We start from the raw sequence: 21,810 nt of genomic DNA, 5'->3' as shown, positions 1-21,810 counted from the left end.
GGAATTAGAAGTTCTACAGCTTGGTGCCCATCATGACTTGGCTGCTTTCTAATTGTGTGAGGCTGGTGACCCAAGTCTCCAAGACTTAATTAGCTCAGTGGGGATAGTAAAACTTCCTGGCCCTTTGTCAGATCTCCTACAAGAATCATGTCACAGGATATGCCTCCTAAAGACTGCAGTTTGCTGTCTTATCATTGGCGCCAGAGCTGACTGCTGGGGAGAGCAGCCCGTTGTAGAAGAAATCTGGAAACAGGCAGTGGAAAGCATATTGGCATCTGAGCACAGAGCCTGCCGTGTGCTTCTACCCTTCTCCAAAGTTCCTCCTGCTCAGTGTCATCTGAGCCTCTCCCAACAGCAGCAAATGTGGGGATGGCAGGTGAAGATGGCATGGGTGGCCTCAAAGCCTGGCAGGTGAATGGAATTTCTCAAGCTACCAGTATTTAACTCTATTAAAACATATGTGAAATGAAGTCAGCTCCTAATTATGTGGGCTCATGGAGGGGAACAGCCAGTCAATCCATCAACAAACAGGCTCTGAATCCCTGCTGAGCATCAGCCTCATCTGGAATTCAAAGTCGTTCACAGTGAGCTTTTGGGATTCCCTCCCTGGTTGTACATACTCCCTTCCAGGTATGCTTTTCTGAGGCTAATAATGAAATCAGTCACATGATGGCATGGGCTATGGGAACTAGATCAGAATTTTCTGGGCCAGTCTGGGGTTGAAAATGTGATACAAACAATTCACAAAATGAACATTACAACCTCAAAAAGCAGGAGGCCATTTTACTAGGTTTTTTTTATTTTTGTTTTTTGAGATGGAGTCTCACTCTGTCATGCAGGCTAGAGTGCAGTGGTGCGATCTGAGCTCACTGCAACCTTTGCTTCCTGGGTTCAAGCAATTCTCATGCTTCAGCCTGCTGAGTAGCTGGGATTGCAGGTGTGCACCACCATGTAGAGACAAGGTTTCGCCATGTTGGCCAGGCTGGTCTTGAACTCCTGACCTCAAGTGATCCTCCTGCCTTGGCCTCCCAAAGTGCTGGGATTATAGGCATGAGCCACTGAGCCTGGCCTCCATTTTATTAGTTTCTACGTAGTGACTATCATTCTATCAAATAGGGAGACTGTATGTGTGATAAAAGAGCAATTTATCAGGAAATTATTTTAAAGGACAAGTTTATGTTCTAAGTAAAAGCACATATTTAGATGGAGGTTTAAAGAGAAGAACAAAGCATTCTCAGCTCCCTTTTTTGTGGTTTTCTATTTTAAATCTGTCATCCAGCAAAGCTGCACAGCAACAGACTCTGAGCAGGAGCCTCCTGTCAGCGGGGGCCAGCCTGGGGCTGACCACTGGGTGGACTCACAGAGTTACCGCACTGGCATGGAAATCAGAGAAGAGCTGGCCCAACTACTCCAGGTGAGAAAATTGAGCCCAGAAAACAGAGCCCATTCAGTGTCTGATCTCACGGGCCCTTCTTCCTTCCTATCAGCCAATTATTCTACAAACCTGACTTGTGTTGTGTTACACATGAGATTTCAACACCTCCATGAGTGAGATTTACGAAACGTTTTAGGGCTGAATTTTATCTCTTTTGAGTCAGATTGTTATAAACAATTTATGCTCCATAGTTACAATTAGAAAATGAAAACATCTTCTTAAAACAAAAGAAATGTGGTTGCTGTGGGCCATTTATCCTCCACCCTCCTCACTAGAGTCTGGTAGAGTTAGAACTCTGGATTACAACTTTATATACAAGCCTTGGCTTCTTAGTGGTCTCTCCCTAAGATACACAACTTTTGATTCCTGCAACATCTAGTCCTGATTGAGCTATTGTTCTTTCTGGTCACTGACGCAGGCCCCAGGCAAGCAAATGTACAACTGAATAGAAAACGCAGAGGAAGCCACAAGAGGGAACTGTACTCCAAAGCAAAAATCGCCCTAGACTTCCCCGGGTCGGAGGAGACCTGATCTGCAGGTGCACTCCAGTGAGTTTCAAATAATGAAGGACCACTGCTTTCTATGGCATTACAGGGGTGATGTTTTGTTACATAAATAAATCAATATCAAAATATATTTTGACTTGTAAATACAGAAATATGACAATGTATTCATTCTAATGAAAAGATGATGGTGTTTTAATAGCAATTGCAATGATAAGGAAAAAACCCACATAAACCATCTATATATTTCTTTCTGTTTGTTTGAGACAGGGTCTGGCTCTGTTGCCCAGGCTGGAGTGCAGTGGCACCATCACAGTTCACTGCAGCCTCATTCCCCGTGGCTCGAGTGGCCTTCCCGCCTCAGCTTTTGAGTAGCTGGGACTACAGTCATGCGCCACCACGCCTGGCTAAATTTTGTATTTTTTGTAGAGACAGAGTTTCGCTGTGTTGCCCAGGCTGGTCTCAAAGCGATCTGCCTGCCTCGGCCTCCTGTAGTGCTGGAATTACAGGTGTTAGCCACTGCACCTGGCCATAAATGTTTCATATACCACATTTCCTTCTGTGCAGAGGAAATGAAATTAGTGAGTACAGAATAGTCTGACTCACCTGAGTCTTGTTCCCCTGATGACCCTATGAGAGAGGCACTGGGGCACCTACTGCTCCCTCTGAAAGGTGACAATACAGAACCACAGAGGCTGACAGTTTATCCCATCACTTACTGTGAGATGGCAGAGCTGGAGCCACCTGGAGTTCTGGGTGCAGCACAGCCCTGAACATTCTACAGTGTTGCCTCCACTTCCAGAGCAAGCAGACCTGCACAGTTCTTACCCCAGGGCCTCCCAGGAGGCACATTCTACACTAGTTAGCCAGCCATGCAGCACTTCAATAGTAGAGAGTAACGCGACTCCCTTCTGCCTCGCCATTCGGAATGTTTTTGTTGCTATTTTTGCATTTATCTTCCGATTTTTTTTTCTCCTTTCAATACTCCGCATTGATTTATGGACTGAAGGCTTGGTTGTATCACCAGCCACTCAGAGCTGTGCTGGAACTGCCAGCTTAGTGAGCCTGCCATCCACCAGGATCCTGATTAGTGGCGTTTGGGTCCATTCTGATGTGGAAAGAAGATTAGAAAATTAGGAAAATCCAGGACTCCAGACTGATATTCAGGAAGGTACTGGGTTCGCCACTCCAGGGGCCTGGGAAGCCTGAGGGATCTGCATGGGTGGGGGGTGGGAGACAGTTGAGAACCAGGATAAGGATGTGCGGGGAGGGAAGTGAGGGTGCAGGACAGGCCTGGACCCCCTGACTCTCGTGCGGGCAGTGGCCGCATGTTTATATGGAGCCCACTTACTCCCCAGGCCAGGACCAGGTGGAGCAGCGTGAGTTCACTTCCCTCTCGCTTCAAAGGCCCTGGGCGCATGCTGAGACACTGCAGTCTCTTTCCTTTCATAAGAGGGGAGAAGTCACCTTCCCAGCCTGGGTGGCCTTCAGTCGGGCACCTCTCCTAGGTGTGGCGCTGACCTCGGAGCCCCTCAGCTGCCGGCAGCACAGGACGTGGCCTGGCTCCGGGAACAGCTATTCTCACTGCCAGCATGAGATCCCCGCACTCCTCCTCTGTCTCCCTCAACCTCTACTGCCAGTGAGGCCTTTTACTAGAAGACCCCTGAGGCGCCTTCTAACTCAGAGCCCTGCAGTTCAACGCAGGTGAAAGGGGAACCTGGAGGGTGAGGCGGCACTGACAGTGGGATCCATGTGTCTTACTCACCAGGCCGCACCGTCCCTGGCTCCGCTCTAGACATCACCGTCACGCTTTCCTACTACATCTAACTCAGCACTGCTACTGTGTGTCTTATTTCCAGTATCACAGGAAATTTTCAGAATAGTCTGTCAATATGCACAGTTCAGTGATTTCTGAGTTAACAGAGGTTAAAATTCTCCCAGCAGAAGCTCCCACTAGTCTTATTCATCTTGAGTACAGATTAGTGCAGACGTTTTCTCCAGTGCCAGCCATTGCCGTTCTCCTTGAATCTTAGTGCTAGATAGAATTATTGAGATCATGCCTTCAAAATTTAATATGTGAAGAAACTTAGGTCCTGGGAGTTGAAGTCACCCGCTTGCCATTCATACGCCCTCCACAGGGACGAGTCTAGAATTGCCATCTTGGTTTTCCTACATCTCAAGCCTTTCCTCTACCTTTCAAAACCGGTACATATTCGTAGGGTCACAACGCAGTGCCATCTCTAAGATAATTTTCTGAGACATAGGAAGATCCGTGTTTAGCAGGCATTCATCTGCTTCAAGTCGGAAAGACAGATCTCGGCTTTATGTCCTGCATGCTCCCTCAGCTGGAGAGACAAGGAGGCCCGCCCGAAGGCGGCTCCACTCAAGAAGAACCCTTCCTCAGACCCCTAATTTGAGTAAGCACTCAGGAGGGACACAGAACTACAGCTGGGGATGGAACGGAGGGAATGAGTTTTGCACTAAGTGCTACATGACACGTTCCAGATCTCTTCCTAAATACCTGTCACCTGATTGGAGAGCCTACTTCTGGGCGTCCCTGATTCTTTCACTGAACTGCTGGAGTGGCATGTTATCATGGAGCAGAGCAGCACACCTGCCTCTCAAGGCACCCCTGTGGTCCCTGTGGGGGCCCTCTCTTCTCTGATAACTCATTTGCCTCTTTTGCTCAATAGATGCAGACATAATCTGATTCCACCTTGATCTCCTTTTTTCTTTCTCTTCTAAACCACAGGGTGTTTTCCTACCATAACCACCTCCCTGCAATCACAACGCTTCAAATACTGATGAGGTACCCACATCAGATCCTCCGTGATGGCACACACGCCTCGCCCGGGTCCTGCGGGCAGAAGCGTCGGGGCTGCTGGGCACGAGGACGGCACAGCGCTGGGCTGCTGGGAGCTGTGAGTACAGGTGAGGAGGTATCTGAATTTTGCTTTCAGATACTGATAAAATACTCAAAGTTGCTCTTAAGAGTTGTTTAAAATGAATGCTGTCTGGAATATGATTTCCCTATTGCTTATAAAAATATTTAGGATTGACTGGCATGTTTTTAAACTTTTAGGTTCGGGGGTCCATGTGCAGGTTTGTTTTATAGGTAAACTCGTGTTGCAGGGGTTTGCTGCACAGATTAGTTTTCACCCAGGTCATAAGCATAATTCCCCAGGATGTTTGTTTTAACAAAGAAAAGCAGAAATACTACATCTTAGTAACCATCTTCCCGCACTGCATACACTGACTAGAGGGGCCGGAGGACCTGTGGTTTATGTGCTGCATTTTGCCACTGTTTTTTCTGACTTTTGGAGATTGTGCAGGTCCGTGGTCCTGTCTGCACACACCCTGCATGCGGGAAAATGGCCTGTCATGGCCTAGGGTCCTGCTGAGACAGCATCTCACCACTCATCCCTTAGAGAGGAGAAGGGCGGGGCCGGCCTGGGGGAAATCTCCCCTCCCAGGTTGGGCCTTCCCTCTGCTCCTCACCTGCCATGGCAGACGGAGAAGCAGACACACCTGGAGAGGTTGATACCAGTGCCAGAGAGGATGCCTAGCGCACACTTTGAATACCTCACAGAGCTGCACGGGCACTTCCTCCACCCTCAGCGATGCCCACGTCTGCTGAGCCTTGCAGGGTCCGTGTGGTTGCTTCTTTGTTCTTCTCGGTGCTAATTACTGGGGAGCTGGTTTCAGTGCATTATATGCAAATTACCCAAAATACACTCCCAGCCATTTTGCGCGTGTTGTTCTCTGTATGGTTATTTCTGGGCCTCCGTCTCATTACCATAAACGTCTGTGCGTTGAGCAGCTCGACCTACTTATCCACAATAGAAGGGATTCTCTGGACTGCAGTCTGTCTCCCTGTGCCTTTGCATTGGCTGCTGTCTTTCGCTTTCTGTCTCTGTAAATCAATCTACTCTGTGCAGCAGGGGCAGTGCCTTCCTCAACTCCAGGAGAGGAGCATGCATCACCTCACTCCTGTCCACGCCCTCAGTGCAGGGCTCAGGGAACCCAGGAAGGCGCCTGACCGCCCTTCACACATACGTGAGGATGCCCCACTAAGTCACGTATTTCTAAAGTCATCTCGGTTCCTGTCACTGCCCAAAAGCCTTCTTGACGACTGAAAGGACGCACGCAGGCCAGACACTGCCTACACTCCCACGGCCATTGATGGTGTGAGGTAATAGCAGCCTTAGAGAGGCACTGGCTCAGGTTTTGGAAGATCCCCCACAGCTGATTAAGCTGCAACAACATGTCTCTCAGAAGAATGATCTTACGCAGGGAACTGAGGCATGGAGGAAAATGTCTATTTAAGATAGGAGGCATTTATGAAATTCCATGAGCCATGTATTTACCTAGGTGAGATATTGAGGTGCCTAGATACTTTCATCAAACCAAAAACTGCAAAGTCTTTGGAGAGGGCAATGTAGCACAACCCTTTTATCAGATCCAAGAGAAATGTAATGATCACAATTTTGCACAAGCAAGCTCTGCTGGGCACAGCATTGCGGGGAGGAGGAGGGAACTAACAGAATAATAGTTATTCATTTAACAGCTGTTTATTGTCACACTTAGAGATGAACAATGAACCAAAGAGACAGAATCTTGTAGTCATGGCTGTTCCATTGCAGTTGGTGAAAGAGATAAAAATAGAGAGTAATGAATACTGTGATGCCAGATAGTGACGTGTGTTCCATGAAAAATGAAGCAAAATCAAAAGACAACGGACAGTACGTGGGATGGGGGGGTCAGGCAAGTACTCATTGAGAAGGTACCACCTGAGCAGAGATCTGAAGAGGTGGGAAAGTAAGCTGTGCCAGGGAGAGTGTTCTGGGGGAGGAAAGAGAGGGTGCCAAGGCCCAGGGTTGTGTGCCTGAAGCTCCAGGAGCAGTGGAGTCACGTGCTGGTGGAGTGTGCTGGAGGGGCAGGTGGAGGGCTGGGAGGTTGAGGCTGGGACACACCAACACGGCATCAAGACACAATCCTGGATGCCTTCTGCTGAAGCCAGGGAAGCCTGGGCCATCCACATGCACAGTCTAAAGGAGAACAATGGCGCCAGCAGGCAGAAGCCAGGTTGCCTGTGTCAGCGTGCCTGGGACGCTCCCTGGAGGCTCACAGAGGACCTCTGAATGACACACTCTTCACATCTCACACTGTTTTCATCATCCTGTGGATGAAGGGATGGATCTGAGGAGGAGTTCAAGGTCATATGGCTAGGACATACATCTAGGAATCCAACTCATGTTGGTCTAATGGACCAGGCAGCTTCCACAGCCCCCACTGAGCTGACAGGGCCCTTCTGCAGAGAACCCAGGTGAGAGCTCAGAGAGCCACGGAAATTACCCCAGGGTTCCCAGGTGATAGAGAAGAGCTGGTCCCTAGGTATCTCTGTTTCTACTCGGAGGAAGTTCAGGCCACACAGATTCTAGCCCCAAAATGGAAGAAATACCACCTAGGCTGAAGAAAACACAACTTGGGCCAGAAAAAAATGCAGAGGGGTGAGGATGCCTTGGCTTCCAGTTGTTAATGTCGCTTCACTTTGAACACTGAACAAACATTTATTTTCTGAATTCTTCCGAAGACTGAACAATTTTGGATTCAAAGAAAGAGGAACCCAGTGGCTTAACGTGTAAGGGAAGATTTCTTTGAAGTGATTTGCCCCATCCAAAGACTGGAACAGATCACAAGAGACTGTGGTGCATGTGGCTCTTCAAGCACATGCGTGTGCATGTTTAGATGGGGTTTCTGGAGCATCAGGGGAAGAGGCTGCACTGAGCTCAGTGGCAACAGGCCCAGGACAGGGTGCCCAGCGCCCAGGTGTGCTATAGAAGGTGACAGGAAGTTCTGTGTGGACACTGCCCAGCACAGTGCCATGAGCCACATAGGGCAACCCACATGTGATTGGTGTGGCGAGGAAGTGAATTTTTAACATTATTCAGTTGTAATGAATTTAACTTATTTACATTTAAATAAACACATTGGTCTAGGGTTTGCCGTGTTGGCCAGCATGGATGCAGAGCTGGAAGTTCAGATGGAGCTGGGCTCTAATTTAGATTTTTTTTTTTTTTGAGATGGAGTCTGGCTCTGTCGCCCAGGCTGGAGTGCAGTGGCGTGATCTTGGCTCACTGCCAGCTCCACCTCCCGGGTTCACGCCATGCTCCTGCCTCAGCCTCCCAATAGCTGGGACTACAGGCACCCACCACCACGCCTGGCTAATTTTTTATATTTTTAGTAGAGACGGGGGTTTCACCGTGTTAGCCAGGATGGTCTCCATCTCCTGACCTCGTGATCCTCCTGCCTTGGCCTCCAAAGTGCTGGGATTACAGGCGTGAGCCACAGCCCCCGGCCTGATTTTGATTTTTATAACATACATATATATATATATATATATACAATCTCATATATGTAATTTATAGATATGTATTCATATGACATGTATTTTCTATAAGTGGCCCACCAGCAGAGCAGCACACATATGGGACAGCGCTTTCATGTTCTTGTGTGCTACAGTTATTTCAATGCTGTCCTTTGTATGAGCTAAAAGGTGAATGCATGAAGTCTCATTTATTTATAAAGCTTTGAGGGTCTTTTTATTTGATGACATTTTAGGTATCTGACTTACATAAATTAAGGGATTAAAAAAATAAGAGTCACATTCTTCTACCCAGAGAATGAGCTGTTTGGAGTCAACAGCTACTCAGATAGAGATATACTGAAACATTCGAACCAATTACACCACTGTCTCTGTCTCTCTGTCTGTCTCATTCTCTCTTTCTCTCTCTCTTCCCCCTACCCCCGTCTCTCTCATGTACACACACACACACACACACACACACACACACACACACACACACACACAGGCACAGGTCAAAGACTTTCTGGATCAGCTGGATGACCATGAAGACTCCTTGTCCCCAGAGTGATTGCTTTTATTGTCAGTGCTGGGAACCCGGGGAGCAGAGATAAGACTGTGAAAATTCTGGTTCTTCTGTTTTCCAGAATGGGTTTGAGACACAGGTGGCTGCTCACATAAATGTGCTAGATTGGGAGGGAACTTGAGAGGACATCAGGGTTCCTTCTCTTTGTCTCTAGTCTTCCATATTTCATCCGTGTCAGAGAGAAGACTCTGATCTGCTTCGGCAGAGCTTGCAGAGACAACACGACCACTTTTCTTAGCAATCTAAAGTTTAATGAGCCTCAGTATTCGGAAATGTATGTTTTTATTTTCAAATCAAATCCTTAAAGCCTCCACCCCAGTTTATGACTTCTAATTCTGCCCCCTGTAAAGAACCATGCTTTGTATTTTTTATATACACACCTCTTCCATACTGTATTATGCATTTCTTCCAGAAAATGGTGGCTCTGTTTAGTTTTGTATCTGCATGCAACCCAGTGCCCTTCTGGGCACAGAGAAAAAAAACACACCGTGTTTGGAAATGAGCTGTCATGATATTCTGAATCTTTTAAACTCTTGCAGCCTTAATATACATGATATACTTGCTGCGTGTGGGGAGGGGGTCACGGACGTTAGGTTCAGGGTTACAGAAGAGTGTGAATAAATGCGTAGGAGCATAATATCATGCTGAAATTGTCCTTAATCACAATTGTGATGTTACGGTTCTGAACTGCTTCACATCTCTCAAGCGTTTTTATATTCTGTAACTTCTTTAAGCTTCAAAACAAGACAGTGAAGTGAAGGAAGGGCACGTACTATTATCCTAATCTTAAGTGAAACTGAGGTCCAGTGAGGCTAGGTGACTCGCTTAGGACACGTGGCACAGCCACAGCTGAAAACACACCTCATTCCTCAACTCCATCTACCCGTGGATAAACCAGAACTTGGAATGAAACCTAAATTCAAAAAGCATAGCAGATAAACTGTTATTTTCTTAGAGTGGACTTTATAAGCAAATTGAACAGAAACATATTCGAGCCCACTATCTTACATTTTCTGTTTTCATTATCATGTTAAAAGGAGTTTCCCCAGGACTTTATGCATCCACCTGCATCTTTTTTTGTTTTTCGAGATGGAGTTTTGCTTTTGTCACCCAGGCTGGAGTGCAAGGCTGCGATCTCGGCTCACAGCAACCTCCACCTCCCGGGTTCAAGCAATTCTTCTGCCTCAGCCTCCCAAGTAGCTGGAATTACAGGCATGTGCCACCACACCCAGCTAATTTTTGTATTTTTAGTAGAGACAGGGTTTGCCCTGTTAGCCAAGCTGGTCTCAAACTCCTGACCTCAGGTGATCTGTCCCCCTCAGCCTCCCAAAGTGCTGGGATTACAGGCGTGAGCCACCACACCCGGCCTCTACCTGCATCTTAAATGTACATGGCATGATATTTGCAGCCAGATTTTTGCTTTGTATCAAAGTACCTGAAGGTTTATGAAAAATAGGATAAATTATATTTCTATAATTTTGCACAGTTTGCATGAAGAGAGTTTAGGTTTTTTAAAATCATATATTGACACCTAAAAATGTCTAATTCTATGATTACTCATTCCCAAGGCGCTGTGCCATGTACTTCAACATAGCTGCACATGTCATGTCCTAAAAATGCCTCCGGATGCAGGGAGAGGTTAGTTTTAAGATGATACCAAATCATCATATTCTTTCTCCCAACTGTGTCCACAGTCTTCCTCTGGTTGAAGCCTCGCATACCAAACATATGATCTTTGTTTCTATGTTGGTCTCAGAACTCATTGCCTTTTCTGCTGACTGCAGTGAAAACTGGCTGGCTAATTCTGCTTTTCACAGTCTGTCTGCGTTTCAACTTGCTTTCCTCATCAGGGATATTTCCCTGAGAAAGACAGGAGAGGATAATTGGCTAATCAATATGGAGAATGGCATCCTGCAGGGAAGCTGGGGAGTTCAGAGGCCACACAGCAGACCCCTCACCCCCTCCACGCTGTCCTCCTGTGAAAACTCAAGCCTATGAAAATTTGTCTTCCACAAATATCAGGATGCTCTAGCAACTTGGGGCTAGCACCTCATCCTGTTTGAAAGAAAACACACCCTGGGAACTTTACCATGAAAAAAGAAATGTTTCTGTGAGAAGGAATTTATATAGCATGAGTTCTGCCTTGAAATCCCTTTAAAAAAGAAAGTGGGGAGTGGAAACGCCCCGTTAGAAAATTCTCCCATGCACAGGACTGATTTACAGTGAGGACAGAGCCTGATACCAGAATGGAACAGGCACGGATTACTGGCCATGGTGATCCCATAGCTGGCCGAAGAGTCAGGGCACACTACTCCAACAAAAGCAGCCCTGCCTCCTGTTCGACTCCCCCGACCCCCACATCGACTCTGCCTCAGGGCGGCCTCCATGCCTTGCCCAGAGCAGCTGCAGCCATCATTTCACATATCAAGAAGTTCCTAACGTCCACGGCCATCAGATCGCACATCAAGAAGACCCTAACGTCCGCAGCCATCAGATCGCACAGCGAGAAGGCCCTAACGTCCACAGCCATCAGATCGCACAGCGAGAAGGCCCTAACGTCCACAGCCATCAGATCGCACAGCGAGAAGGCCCTAATGTCCGTGGCCATCAGATCGTACGTCGAGAAGGCCCTAACGTCCACAGCCATCAGATCGCACAGCGAGAAGGCCCTAACGTCCGCAGCCATCAGATCGCACAGCGAGAAGGCCCTAATGTCTGTGGCCATCAGATCGTACGTCGAGAAGGCCCTAACGTCCACGGCCATCAGATCGCATGTGGAGGAGGCCCTAACGTCCACGGCCATCAGACCGCACAGCGAGAAGGCCCTAACGTCCACAGCCATCAGATTGCACAGCGAGAAGGCCCTAACGTCCACGGCCATCAGATCGCACGTGGAGGAGGCCCTAAGGTGACCACACAGATTTCCTCTCAAGCAGCCCCTCCTCCTCAGAGGCCAGCAGCCCAGGACACCACCGCACACCTTTGGGTCACTGATCTGGAGAACGTGATACAAGATGCCAGGAAGACTTTAGAAAAGGAAGACACCTGCATGTCACCTGATTTAACCCCGTGATCAAGTGGCAAGGCAGCCCTGAGATTCAGTAAAGATTAGTGAAGAAAGAATCTCATATATTCTCCAAAGTATTCCAGAAACAGGGCATTTAAAGCCAACATCTATGTGCTAAAGGCAGCTGCACACACGGAAGCTTTCTTTAGTCTAGAAAGCACATTGCTAGGCTCTTCCTCAGGAAATGTTGATTCCTGTCTAAGGGAAGATGCAATGTCTGCTATAAAGAATATATGTATGTGTGTGTATACATTGATTTAGAGATATTTTAGTGGACTGGAGTATGAACATAAACCATACCTTGCTAGGTATTATATATCCATTTACTATATATTTCTCAAATCACAGGAATCCAAAAAATATTTATCATAACATAAAAAGATCTGATAATAGAAAAATCTATGGCCATTGAACAATAACTTTCTTAACTTTAGGATAACAAGGGAATTTTTAATTGGTGCAGACTTAGACTGTAATGATGTATTCTGAAAACAAAATTCTTCATGCAAAAGACCAGCCTATGGTAGGTCTACATATAATAAATATAACTTTGCTTAATTAAATATGAACTTAATCTGAAATGAGTTTCTCAGTATTATCCCCTGTTGTTCAAATAAGCAGAAGGTGATCAGGAGAACATGAGTTCCATTACGAGGAAAACCATGCAAAGTGTTTGATTATCTATCCCCCACCTACAGAAAATAATATAATCTTAATTAGCCTCAGTTTCTAATTTGTATGATGAGAGAAAAGGAGCTTCTGCCCTACCCATCTTATGCAATCAATGTGAAGATCAAATTCAATAACGTGATTAAATATGCCTATTGGAAACTTACATTATTAGGACTATTTTGATTCATATAAGCAACAATGCTGGAGGATCCTTGAAATTAAAATAAATACTTAATCTTAAATTATAAATAATAGTCCTTCTATAACCTGTGGGTTCCTATTGTAATAATCTGGGAGTTTGTATACATTTGTTTTATCTAAAACAAAACCTCTTAGTAAAGTCTACATTTCAGTTTATTATAGAGGTGAAAATACCCGACTGGATGAACAAATAATGGCATCCAGCCGGGATAAATCGCCTGAGACTTTCTCTCTACTCGCAAGGCTGAGGCCAGCATGACCTTGTCCCAGCAGCTCCGTCACGATGCCCTGGTTTCTGCACTCAGACGGCCACCTGTGCCATGCAGGATGGGCGCAGGAGTCACACTCCGCTCTGTGCTCTGGCTACATGGCTTCCTTTTAATCTCAGGTCGCTGTCTGTGCTTCTACGTGTTAGAAAAGGGGCACAATCAACTTCAGGGGAATCGGTTGCTGGCCCAGGGACATAGCAGTCACTAAGAGTGTCACCCAAGGAACATGAAAGGCCAGCCTTGGGATGCTGACCCAGAACTCCAGTGATCAGAGGAATGGGACACCCCAGCTTTTAGGGAGTGCATGGTTTCTGCCAAGCCACTGGAAGGGAGGACAAAAGGACATCTCTGGTAGGCACCGTATGGAATCTCCCGTACTTACACTGCACATCTCACATTAAAGATGCTGCTGTCACGGCAGACATTTACATTTGTTGATAGTGATTTTGGCACTACATTTAACAGTTAGGTAAAATATAACGTGCTCAACAAGTGAGAACATTCAAACAGGAGACGGGCTGATGTACGCCTTTCAAAGCCTCCTTTTAATACATTAAATGTAACTAGGAGTTTGAGCACATAAAATGACTGTTCTATCAACAGTTATCCTGTTCCTTTGATATAGAAGCTGCTTGGAGATTTCTGACCCTGATGGGGTGTAAGAGACTAGAAGATATTCCATCCAGCCGGAGTGCCTGCAGGTGACGTTGGCTAAATGGGGTGTTGAAACACCCAGGTGGGGCTCCTCCAATGGAGATGTCTTTCTCCCAGAGAAAGGCTTCGTGAGCGTTGTCTCCAGGAATCAGGCCTTTCAGATGATTACTTCTTAGGACAAATGCATTTGTTTGCCTCAGAAATCAAACAAGCCTTCGGTGTCCCTCCAGAGAAACTGTGGCAATGGAAACCTGGTGGAAGGTCCCCACAAGGGCATGCAAATGCTGTTGGTCTAAGTGGCTGCCTGGGATCTGGGATTCTCATGAGAGGCTCTCTGAAAGGGAGTGGAGTATCACGCTCTACTGCCAGGATGCTCAGTAAACCGGGTGCACCTGTCTCACACTGCTAGCAGGTAGGTTATCTCTCAACATCTCCCTGTGGCTGCACCCTGCCAGGATGCTCGGTAAACTGGGTGCACCTGTCTCACACTGCTAGCAGGTAGGTTATCTCTCAACATCTCCCTGTGGCTGCACCTTCCTGAGTAGCTCACTTGATTCCTTTAAAAGTCCTGTCATAGGTGATAATAGAAGTTATTTCCTTAGGGAGCCAGCTGCTGAACATGAATTCTGAAACCAGGCACCCCACAATTAACTATGAATTCTTTCATGGTCCTGCTACCTCTTCACAAGTGTTTGCTTTCAGCACCTCCTGTCTTCCGTGCTCTGGACTCGGCATTTGCTGACCACATGAGTGGTGGTCACCATGCCAGGTCTGGCCACAGAGTTAGAAATCCTGGGTCCTGAGGCACAATCGGCCAGTAGTTCCTTTGGCGGTGCTATCATACATCCACTGGGTGCCCATTTACTTGTGTTTTTCTGGCAAAAATGTCTTTAATTCTAGTTTGCTTTCTAGCGTTTAAAAACAATGATATCCTAAGTGTTCAAGTCAGAATAGACAAACCCTACGCAGTCACATTCTAAAGCTATTTCAATAAGGCTTCTGACAGCCTTTCAAAGTATATCACTTTGTATTTTTAAAGAAATATTTAAATTTGACCATAAATAAACTAAAATTGAATTTTTAATTCTAGAAAATGAAGAGCAAAACTTAAAACCTGGTTAAGGCCCCTGGTGTAAACAATACCTATTTGCAGATTTCCTTTCTTAATCTGTCGCACCAAACATGAATGCCTCCTGCTTTCCAAACAGGATGAGAACATGAAAGAACCACATTGCATACCATCTTTCTAGTGAGCCCTGGGCAAGTTATAAATCATTAATCAGCCTCCACAATTAATGAGGTCACTCAAAATGACACTCACTTAATACAGTGTCCAGAAATAATTTGCTAGGTTGATCTACTTTCCAAATATTTTACTACACAAATCTATTATTTTAATTCTTAGCATCTCATGAATGACACCGGTGCCTTTTGTGCCTGGTAGATTTAATAGTGATGATGGTAAGTCTGTTGGTGTGTGTTCTGATAGGCCTTCTCCACCCAGCATTCTACCATAGCGAGACAAAAAATCTTGGGAGACTAATTTTAATTTATGTAATGCATGTGTGTGTGCATATGCATCTATGTGTACATATACATATCTATGTGTGTGTGCATATGCAGCTATGTGTTTATATACATATCTATGTGTGTGTGCATATGCATCTATGTGTATATATACATATCTATGTGTGTGCATATGCATCTATGTGTACATATACATATCTATCTATGTGTGTGTGCATATGCATCTATGTGTTTATATACATATCTATGTGTGCGTGCATATGCATCTATGTGTACATATACATATCTGTGTGTGCATATGCATCTATGTGTATATATACATATCTGTGTGTGTGCATATGCATCTATGTGTATATATACATATCTGTGTGTGTGCATATGCATCTATGTGTATATATACATACCTATGTGTGTGTGCATATGCATCTATGTGTATATATACATATCTATGTGTGTGTGCATATGCATCTATGTGTTTATATACATATCTATGTGTGTGTGCATATGCATCTATGTGTACATATACCTATCTATGTGTGTGTGCATATGCATCTATGTGTATATATACATATCTGTGTGTGTGCATATGCATCTATGTGTTTATATACATATCTATCTATGTGTGTGTGCATATGCATCTATGTGTACATATACATATCTATGTGTGTGTGCATATGCATCTATGTGTATATATACATATCTATGTGTGTGTGCATATGCATCTATGTGTTTATATACATATCTATCTATGTGTGTGTGCATATGCATCTATGTGTACATATACATATCTATGTGTGTGTGCATATGCATCTATGTGTATATATACATATCTATGTGTGTGTGCATATGCATCTATGTGTATATATACATATCTATGTGTGTGTGCATATGCATCTATGTGTACATATACATATCTATGTGTGTGTGCATATGCATCTATGTGTACATATACATATCTATCTATGTGTGTGTGCATATGCATCTATGTGTATACATATCTATGTGTGTGCATATGCATCTATGTGTATATATACATATCTATGTGTGTGTGCATATGCATCTATGTGTACATATACATATCTATCTGTGTGTGTGCATATGCATCTATGTGTACATATACATATCTATGTGTGTGTGCATATGCATCTATGTGTATATATATGTGTGTGTGCATATGCATCTATGTGTATATATACATATCTGTGTGTGCATATGCATCTATGTGTTTATATACATATCTATGTGTGTGTGCATATGCATCTGTGTTTATATACATATCTATCTATGTGTGTGTGCATATGCATCTATGTGTATATATATATCTGTGTGTGCATATGCATCTATGTGTATATATACATATCTATCTATGTGTGTGTGCATATGCATCTATGTGTACATATACATATCTATGTGTGTGTGCATATGCATCTATGTGTACATATACATATCTGTCTGTGTGTGTGCATATGCATCTATGTGTATACATATCTATGTGTGTGTGCATATGCATCTATGTGTATATATACATACCTATGTGTGTGTGCATATACATCTATGTGTACATATACATATCTATGTATGTGTGCATATGCATCTATGTGTACATATACATATCTATGTGTGTGTGCATATGCATCTATGTGTATACATATCTATGTGTGTGTGCATATGCATCTATGTGTATATATACATATTTATGTGTGTGTGCATATGCATCTATGTGTATATATACATATCTGTCTATGTGTGTGTGCATATGCATCTATGTGTACATATACCTATGTGTGTGTGCATATGCATCTATGTGTATATATACATATCTATCTATCTTCTATATATCTATCTGTGCCTGTGTATATATGTACATGTAAGTGATGGATTGTTTGCATAAGAATCTTAAGCCACTGTAACAATCTAGGATTATTTCATAAAATTCAGGTTTCCTAGTACAAACTCCTCTGACTTCTGAAGGAGGAGTGGTAAATTAAGCCTGCACATGAGATTAGCAACAAGCAACTCCCATCTCCCTGATGTATGGAGGCCCTACCCACCGGCTGGAACAACTACCCTTTGTGTCCAGAAATTAGTTCTCCTGGAAATCAGATTCTTGAAGAACTTTTGAGCCCAAGGGAGAGGAGCAAGAAAGAAAACTCCCTTCACTTTCAACATGTTTGGGCATTTCTATGAGGAAAACCCTAAGCCAATAAAGATGATAGCTAAGCTTTGCAAAAAAACAAACAAGCAAACAAACAAACAAAACCACAAAACTCCCATCTCTTTCCTCAGAAGAAATGACTTCTATGAAAGGGTTAGTTCTGAAGTGGTATTGTGCGTCGGATAGTGACAGAACACTGGACACGAAAGCCACGTCACCGTAAACGCACCGCCAGGAACATTCCCAACACACAGCATGGCGGCCTTTTCCCTTGCGTGTCTCAGAGCACCGGAAACCCCAGATCAGAAATAGCTCTCACATATGGAAGCAGATGACCGGCTGATTGATTATCTCGTAGCAACAGTACTTCCTTTCATCCCAATTACGTGACCATCACTCAAGCAAAGCTTTGGCAATCTATAGACAAAACCCACTTTGCTGGTTGATGTACCAGTCATTAGGCAGGACTTCCAACTCCCCTAAGGAGGTACCTGGGCTAAGCCATTCCAACAACACTGTTTTGCCCAATCATTGTATCTCATGGATACAGCATTCAGGAAAATGTAAAATTAAAGACCAGGTCTGCTAACTTAACTTCCTTGATACATTTTGTTAAGCTAATCAAAAAGGTACACCATAAATATCTCAGCAAATTACTGACAACCAACCTGAATAAAAATTAGACTGACATAAAATCTGAAGTGTAACAGAGAATCTGAAGAATTCTTTAACAGAAGTATTCAGTTCATATAAGGGGTTAATTTTCTCAGTATTGACCGAGCAGAATGATTTCTTTATATGCCAGTCATTCATAGTAACAGCCGGCAATTCACCTTGAACAGTGGACCCAAATCACGACTTGTTACTTTGCTAATATTTTAAAGATTACCGTTTTCTTCTTCCTCCTCTTCCTCCTCCTCCTCCTCCTCTTCCTCTTCTTCATCCTCCACATCTCCATCCTCGTCATCGTCCTCATCCTCCTCCTCGATCTCCTCCTCCTCCTCCCGGTCCCCCTCCTCGTCCTCCTCGTCCTCATCCCCTGGCTCGTCATTGTCCTCAGAGTACTCCTCCCCCTCATCCTCCTCCTTCTCATCCATGTCCTCAGTCCCATCACTGTCGTCACACTCATCCACTGAGGAGCTGTCTGCTTTCACGGCAAATGGCTTTCGTTTAGGAGCAGGTTCCTGGGGCTGTTTATCTTGTGTTTTTCTTTTTTTCGCCAAGGGACAACCATATACACTAATAAAAAAAATAGACAAGGCAGGGGAGAGAGAGAAAAAAAAAATATCTGTGTTACTGTCTTTTAAAATCAGACCAATGGGGGCCTTGATCAAGGTACTTAAAGGCTTATCATGAATGTCATCAGCACAGACACCAGAGAGACGTAACATACATGTCCCCGACGTGTGCTGAAATCGGTTAATGAAGTGATACTGCAAATAAATACAGCTCACATTTGTCTAGTTACCATTCACATTTAGCCGAAGTCTCCCAGTTCCTCCTCCTGCAATTCCAGAGATCCTACGGAAATTCATGAAATTGGTTTGCATAATGTGTATAATGTGCAATTGACAATACAAATTTAATTTATGAAACATTTTACCAAATATATACTATGTATAAGATACATCTGAGGCAAGATTTATTTTAATCACATTATATTTACATATATATTTATGTAAAATATAAAAATGTCTATGTCGTGAAAGAGCTTTGGATATATTTGGATTTGTATATTTTATGGATTAAATTATATCTTTAGACTTGATAACCTCCTGAAACGAGATGAGCCCTGGGGCTTGTCAATGTTGTATGAAAGCAACTGCATCATTCAAAGTTGTGCAGAACTTCCTCACTCTTAGATGTTATTAGTCCCACGCCAGCACTCCAGAAAACAACTTCAGTGTTAGCGGTAATCACCACTAAATCACGCTGAAATTGGCCCAGGCTTAGATGAGACCCTTCCTTACAGCAGAAGCTCACAATCTTTCCTTGAGAAACAACGATTTTCTTTTATTATTATTATTATTATACTTTAAGTTCCAGGGTACATGTGCACAACATGCAGGTTTGTTACATATGTATACATGTGCCATTAGGTATGTTACATTAGGTATATCTCCTAATGCTATCCCTCCCCTCTTATGCGACCCCATGACAGGCCCCGGTGTGTGATGTTCCCCATCCTGTTTCCAAGTGTTCTTATTGAGAAAGAACGATTTTCAAAGCTGCGTTACAAATTCATTTTTGTTGTAGAAATAAGATATGTACTACAAAAAAATAGGTGGGGTAGGGGAGACATAGAGGCAAACTACCGCAGGCAAACACTCCATTTATGCAGAACGAGACGTGTGGCCTCTCTCATTGGCCCATTATTCTGCAGGGTGAGACGTGCGGCCTCTCTCATTGGCCCATTATTCTGCAGGGTGAGACGTGCGGCCTCTCTCATTGGCCCATTATTCTGCAGGGTGAGACGTGCGGCCTCTCTCATTGGCCCATTATTCTGCAGGGTGAGACGTGCGGCCTCTCTCATTGGCCCATTATTCTGCAGGGTGAGACGTGCGGCCTCTCTCATTGGCCCATTATTCTGCAGAGTGAGAGTGCGGCCTCTCTCATTGACCCATTATTCTGCAGGGTGAGACGTGCGGCCTCTCTCATTGGCCCATTATTCTGCAGGGTGAGACGTGCGGCCTCTCTCATTGGCCCATTATTCTGCAGGGTGAGACGTGCGGCCTCTCTCATTGGCCCATTATTCTGCAGGGTGAGACGTGCGGCCTCTCTCATTGGCCCATTATTCTGCAGGGTGAGACGTGCGGCCTCTCTCATTGGCCCATTATTCTGCAGGGTGAGACGTGCGGCCTCTCTCATTGGCCCATTATTCTGCAGGGTGAGACGTGCGGCCTCTCTCATTGGCCCATTATTCTGCAGGGTGAGACGTGCGGCCCCTCTCATTGGCCCATTATTCTGCAGGGTGAGACGTGTGGCCTCTCTCATTGGCCCATTATTCTGCAGGGGGGGTCCTGCACACCTTGACTAGCTGGGCTTTGGATCTGGGATAGTGAATCATCATTCAGTCGTGACCCTGACCAGTGTGTACTATTTGGGCAACTCCTCTATGGTGGGTCCTGGGCTGTGCTAGAGTTCAGAGATGAGTGGCACAGATCCTCACACCAAGGCTTTATGCTCTAACAAGGGATTTAGACAAGTCACAAATACCATTTCAGAACCACTCACTCCTGTGTACACCGTGGGCCAAACACCTGGCATGTCATGGACACTCAGCAGGTGTTTGCGGAATGAATGGAGGAAGTGTGAGAAATCCCGTGGTGAAAACGTGCAGAGGGTTCTGTGTCCTGTGCACAGAGGGCAGGCATGCACGGGTGCTGGCAAGGCTTTCACGAAGAGGTGAGGCTGCTGATGAGCTTTCACAGATATGTAAAGGATGTCTGGGAGGGAAACAAAGCATTTCAATACATCCCAATTAAAACAATGTGCAAAAGACATGAACGTATGTAAGAACACCACGGGCTCAGAAAACTAAAACAAAAGCAAACCCCAAAGGTTGGAGCATAAAGCGGGGCTGGGCCATGGGGTGGACGTCAAAGTGGAGAGTCTGGCGGGGTCAGATCAACCTCGTGGATGAATGATGGGACTCTGGATTTTGACCCAGGAAACAGGGAGTGATTTGAGTTCTTTCAAGCACTCAATAATGCAATTAAAAGGCATGTTGGATAGGTGCGAAGCGGAGGACAGAAGAGAGGAGGTGCAGGCTAGAGATGCGGGGAGCAGAAGACAGCCAGCACCATGTTCAGGCGGGGACTGGGATGAGGTGGTGAGCTGAGGAGGGTGCCCAGATCCTTAGACAGATGAGAGAGGCCAGGAGGACCAAGGGCCGTGAGGGAGCTTCTTGGTACAGTCAGACCCTGGGTAAGAAGTTGCTGGGAGAGAGTGTGGGAGCAGGACACAGTGTGTGTGGACCAGGAGGAGCTTGCATTGCCCATGGCAGGTCTTGTTGGTTGACTGACTTTGGACAGATGTTCAACCTTATACATTAACATCATCAGCTGTAAAGTCAGAAAAATGCTAATCTCACATGGCTGCATTAAGGATGAAATGAAAAAAAAAATATATATGTAAAGAGGTTAGTACTGTACCCGGCACCTGCTAGGTACTCCATGAATGATAGGAACTGCTGTGTAATAGTGATAATAACAAGAAACTTTGGCTATTTTTTATTTTTATTCAGGTATCCAATTATCCAACAAACATGTCACTCCTTAAAGTTTTGGAAACAAATGATTGTCCTGTTTGTTTCTTCTATCAATATTTCTAAAACAATTTAGACCAATTGCACTAGTGAAAGGGAAGATAAACAGT

At 44.8% G+C, this 21,810-nt stretch overlaps 1 protein-coding gene across 14 annotated transcripts in view; it reads right to left on the bottom strand.

Annotated features, from left to right (window-relative positions):
• Window positions 1-21,810, bottom strand: part of MYT1L (myelin transcription factor 1 like) — a 544,402-nt gene that overhangs the window by 137,224 nt on the left and 385,368 nt on the right. For all 14 annotated transcript variants that reach the window (XM_054548446.1, XM_054548454.1, XM_054548453.1 and 11 more), the window contains exon 9: window positions 18,323-18,672. In XM_054548446.1, the coding sequence (XP_054404421.1) occupies window positions 18,323-18,672 (350 nt within the window). The remainder of the gene's footprint in view (window positions 1-18,322; window positions 18,673-21,810) is intronic.

Source organism: Pongo abelii, chromosome 12, assembly GCF_028885655.2.
Source record: "Pongo abelii isolate AG06213 chromosome 12, NHGRI_mPonAbe1-v2.0_pri, whole genome shotgun sequence".
NCBI classification, from domain to species: domain Eukaryota; kingdom Metazoa; phylum Chordata; class Mammalia; order Primates; family Hominidae; genus Pongo; species Pongo abelii.
Note: the sequence above shows the minus strand (reverse complement) of the source record. Positions and strands in the feature narration are given on the sequence as shown.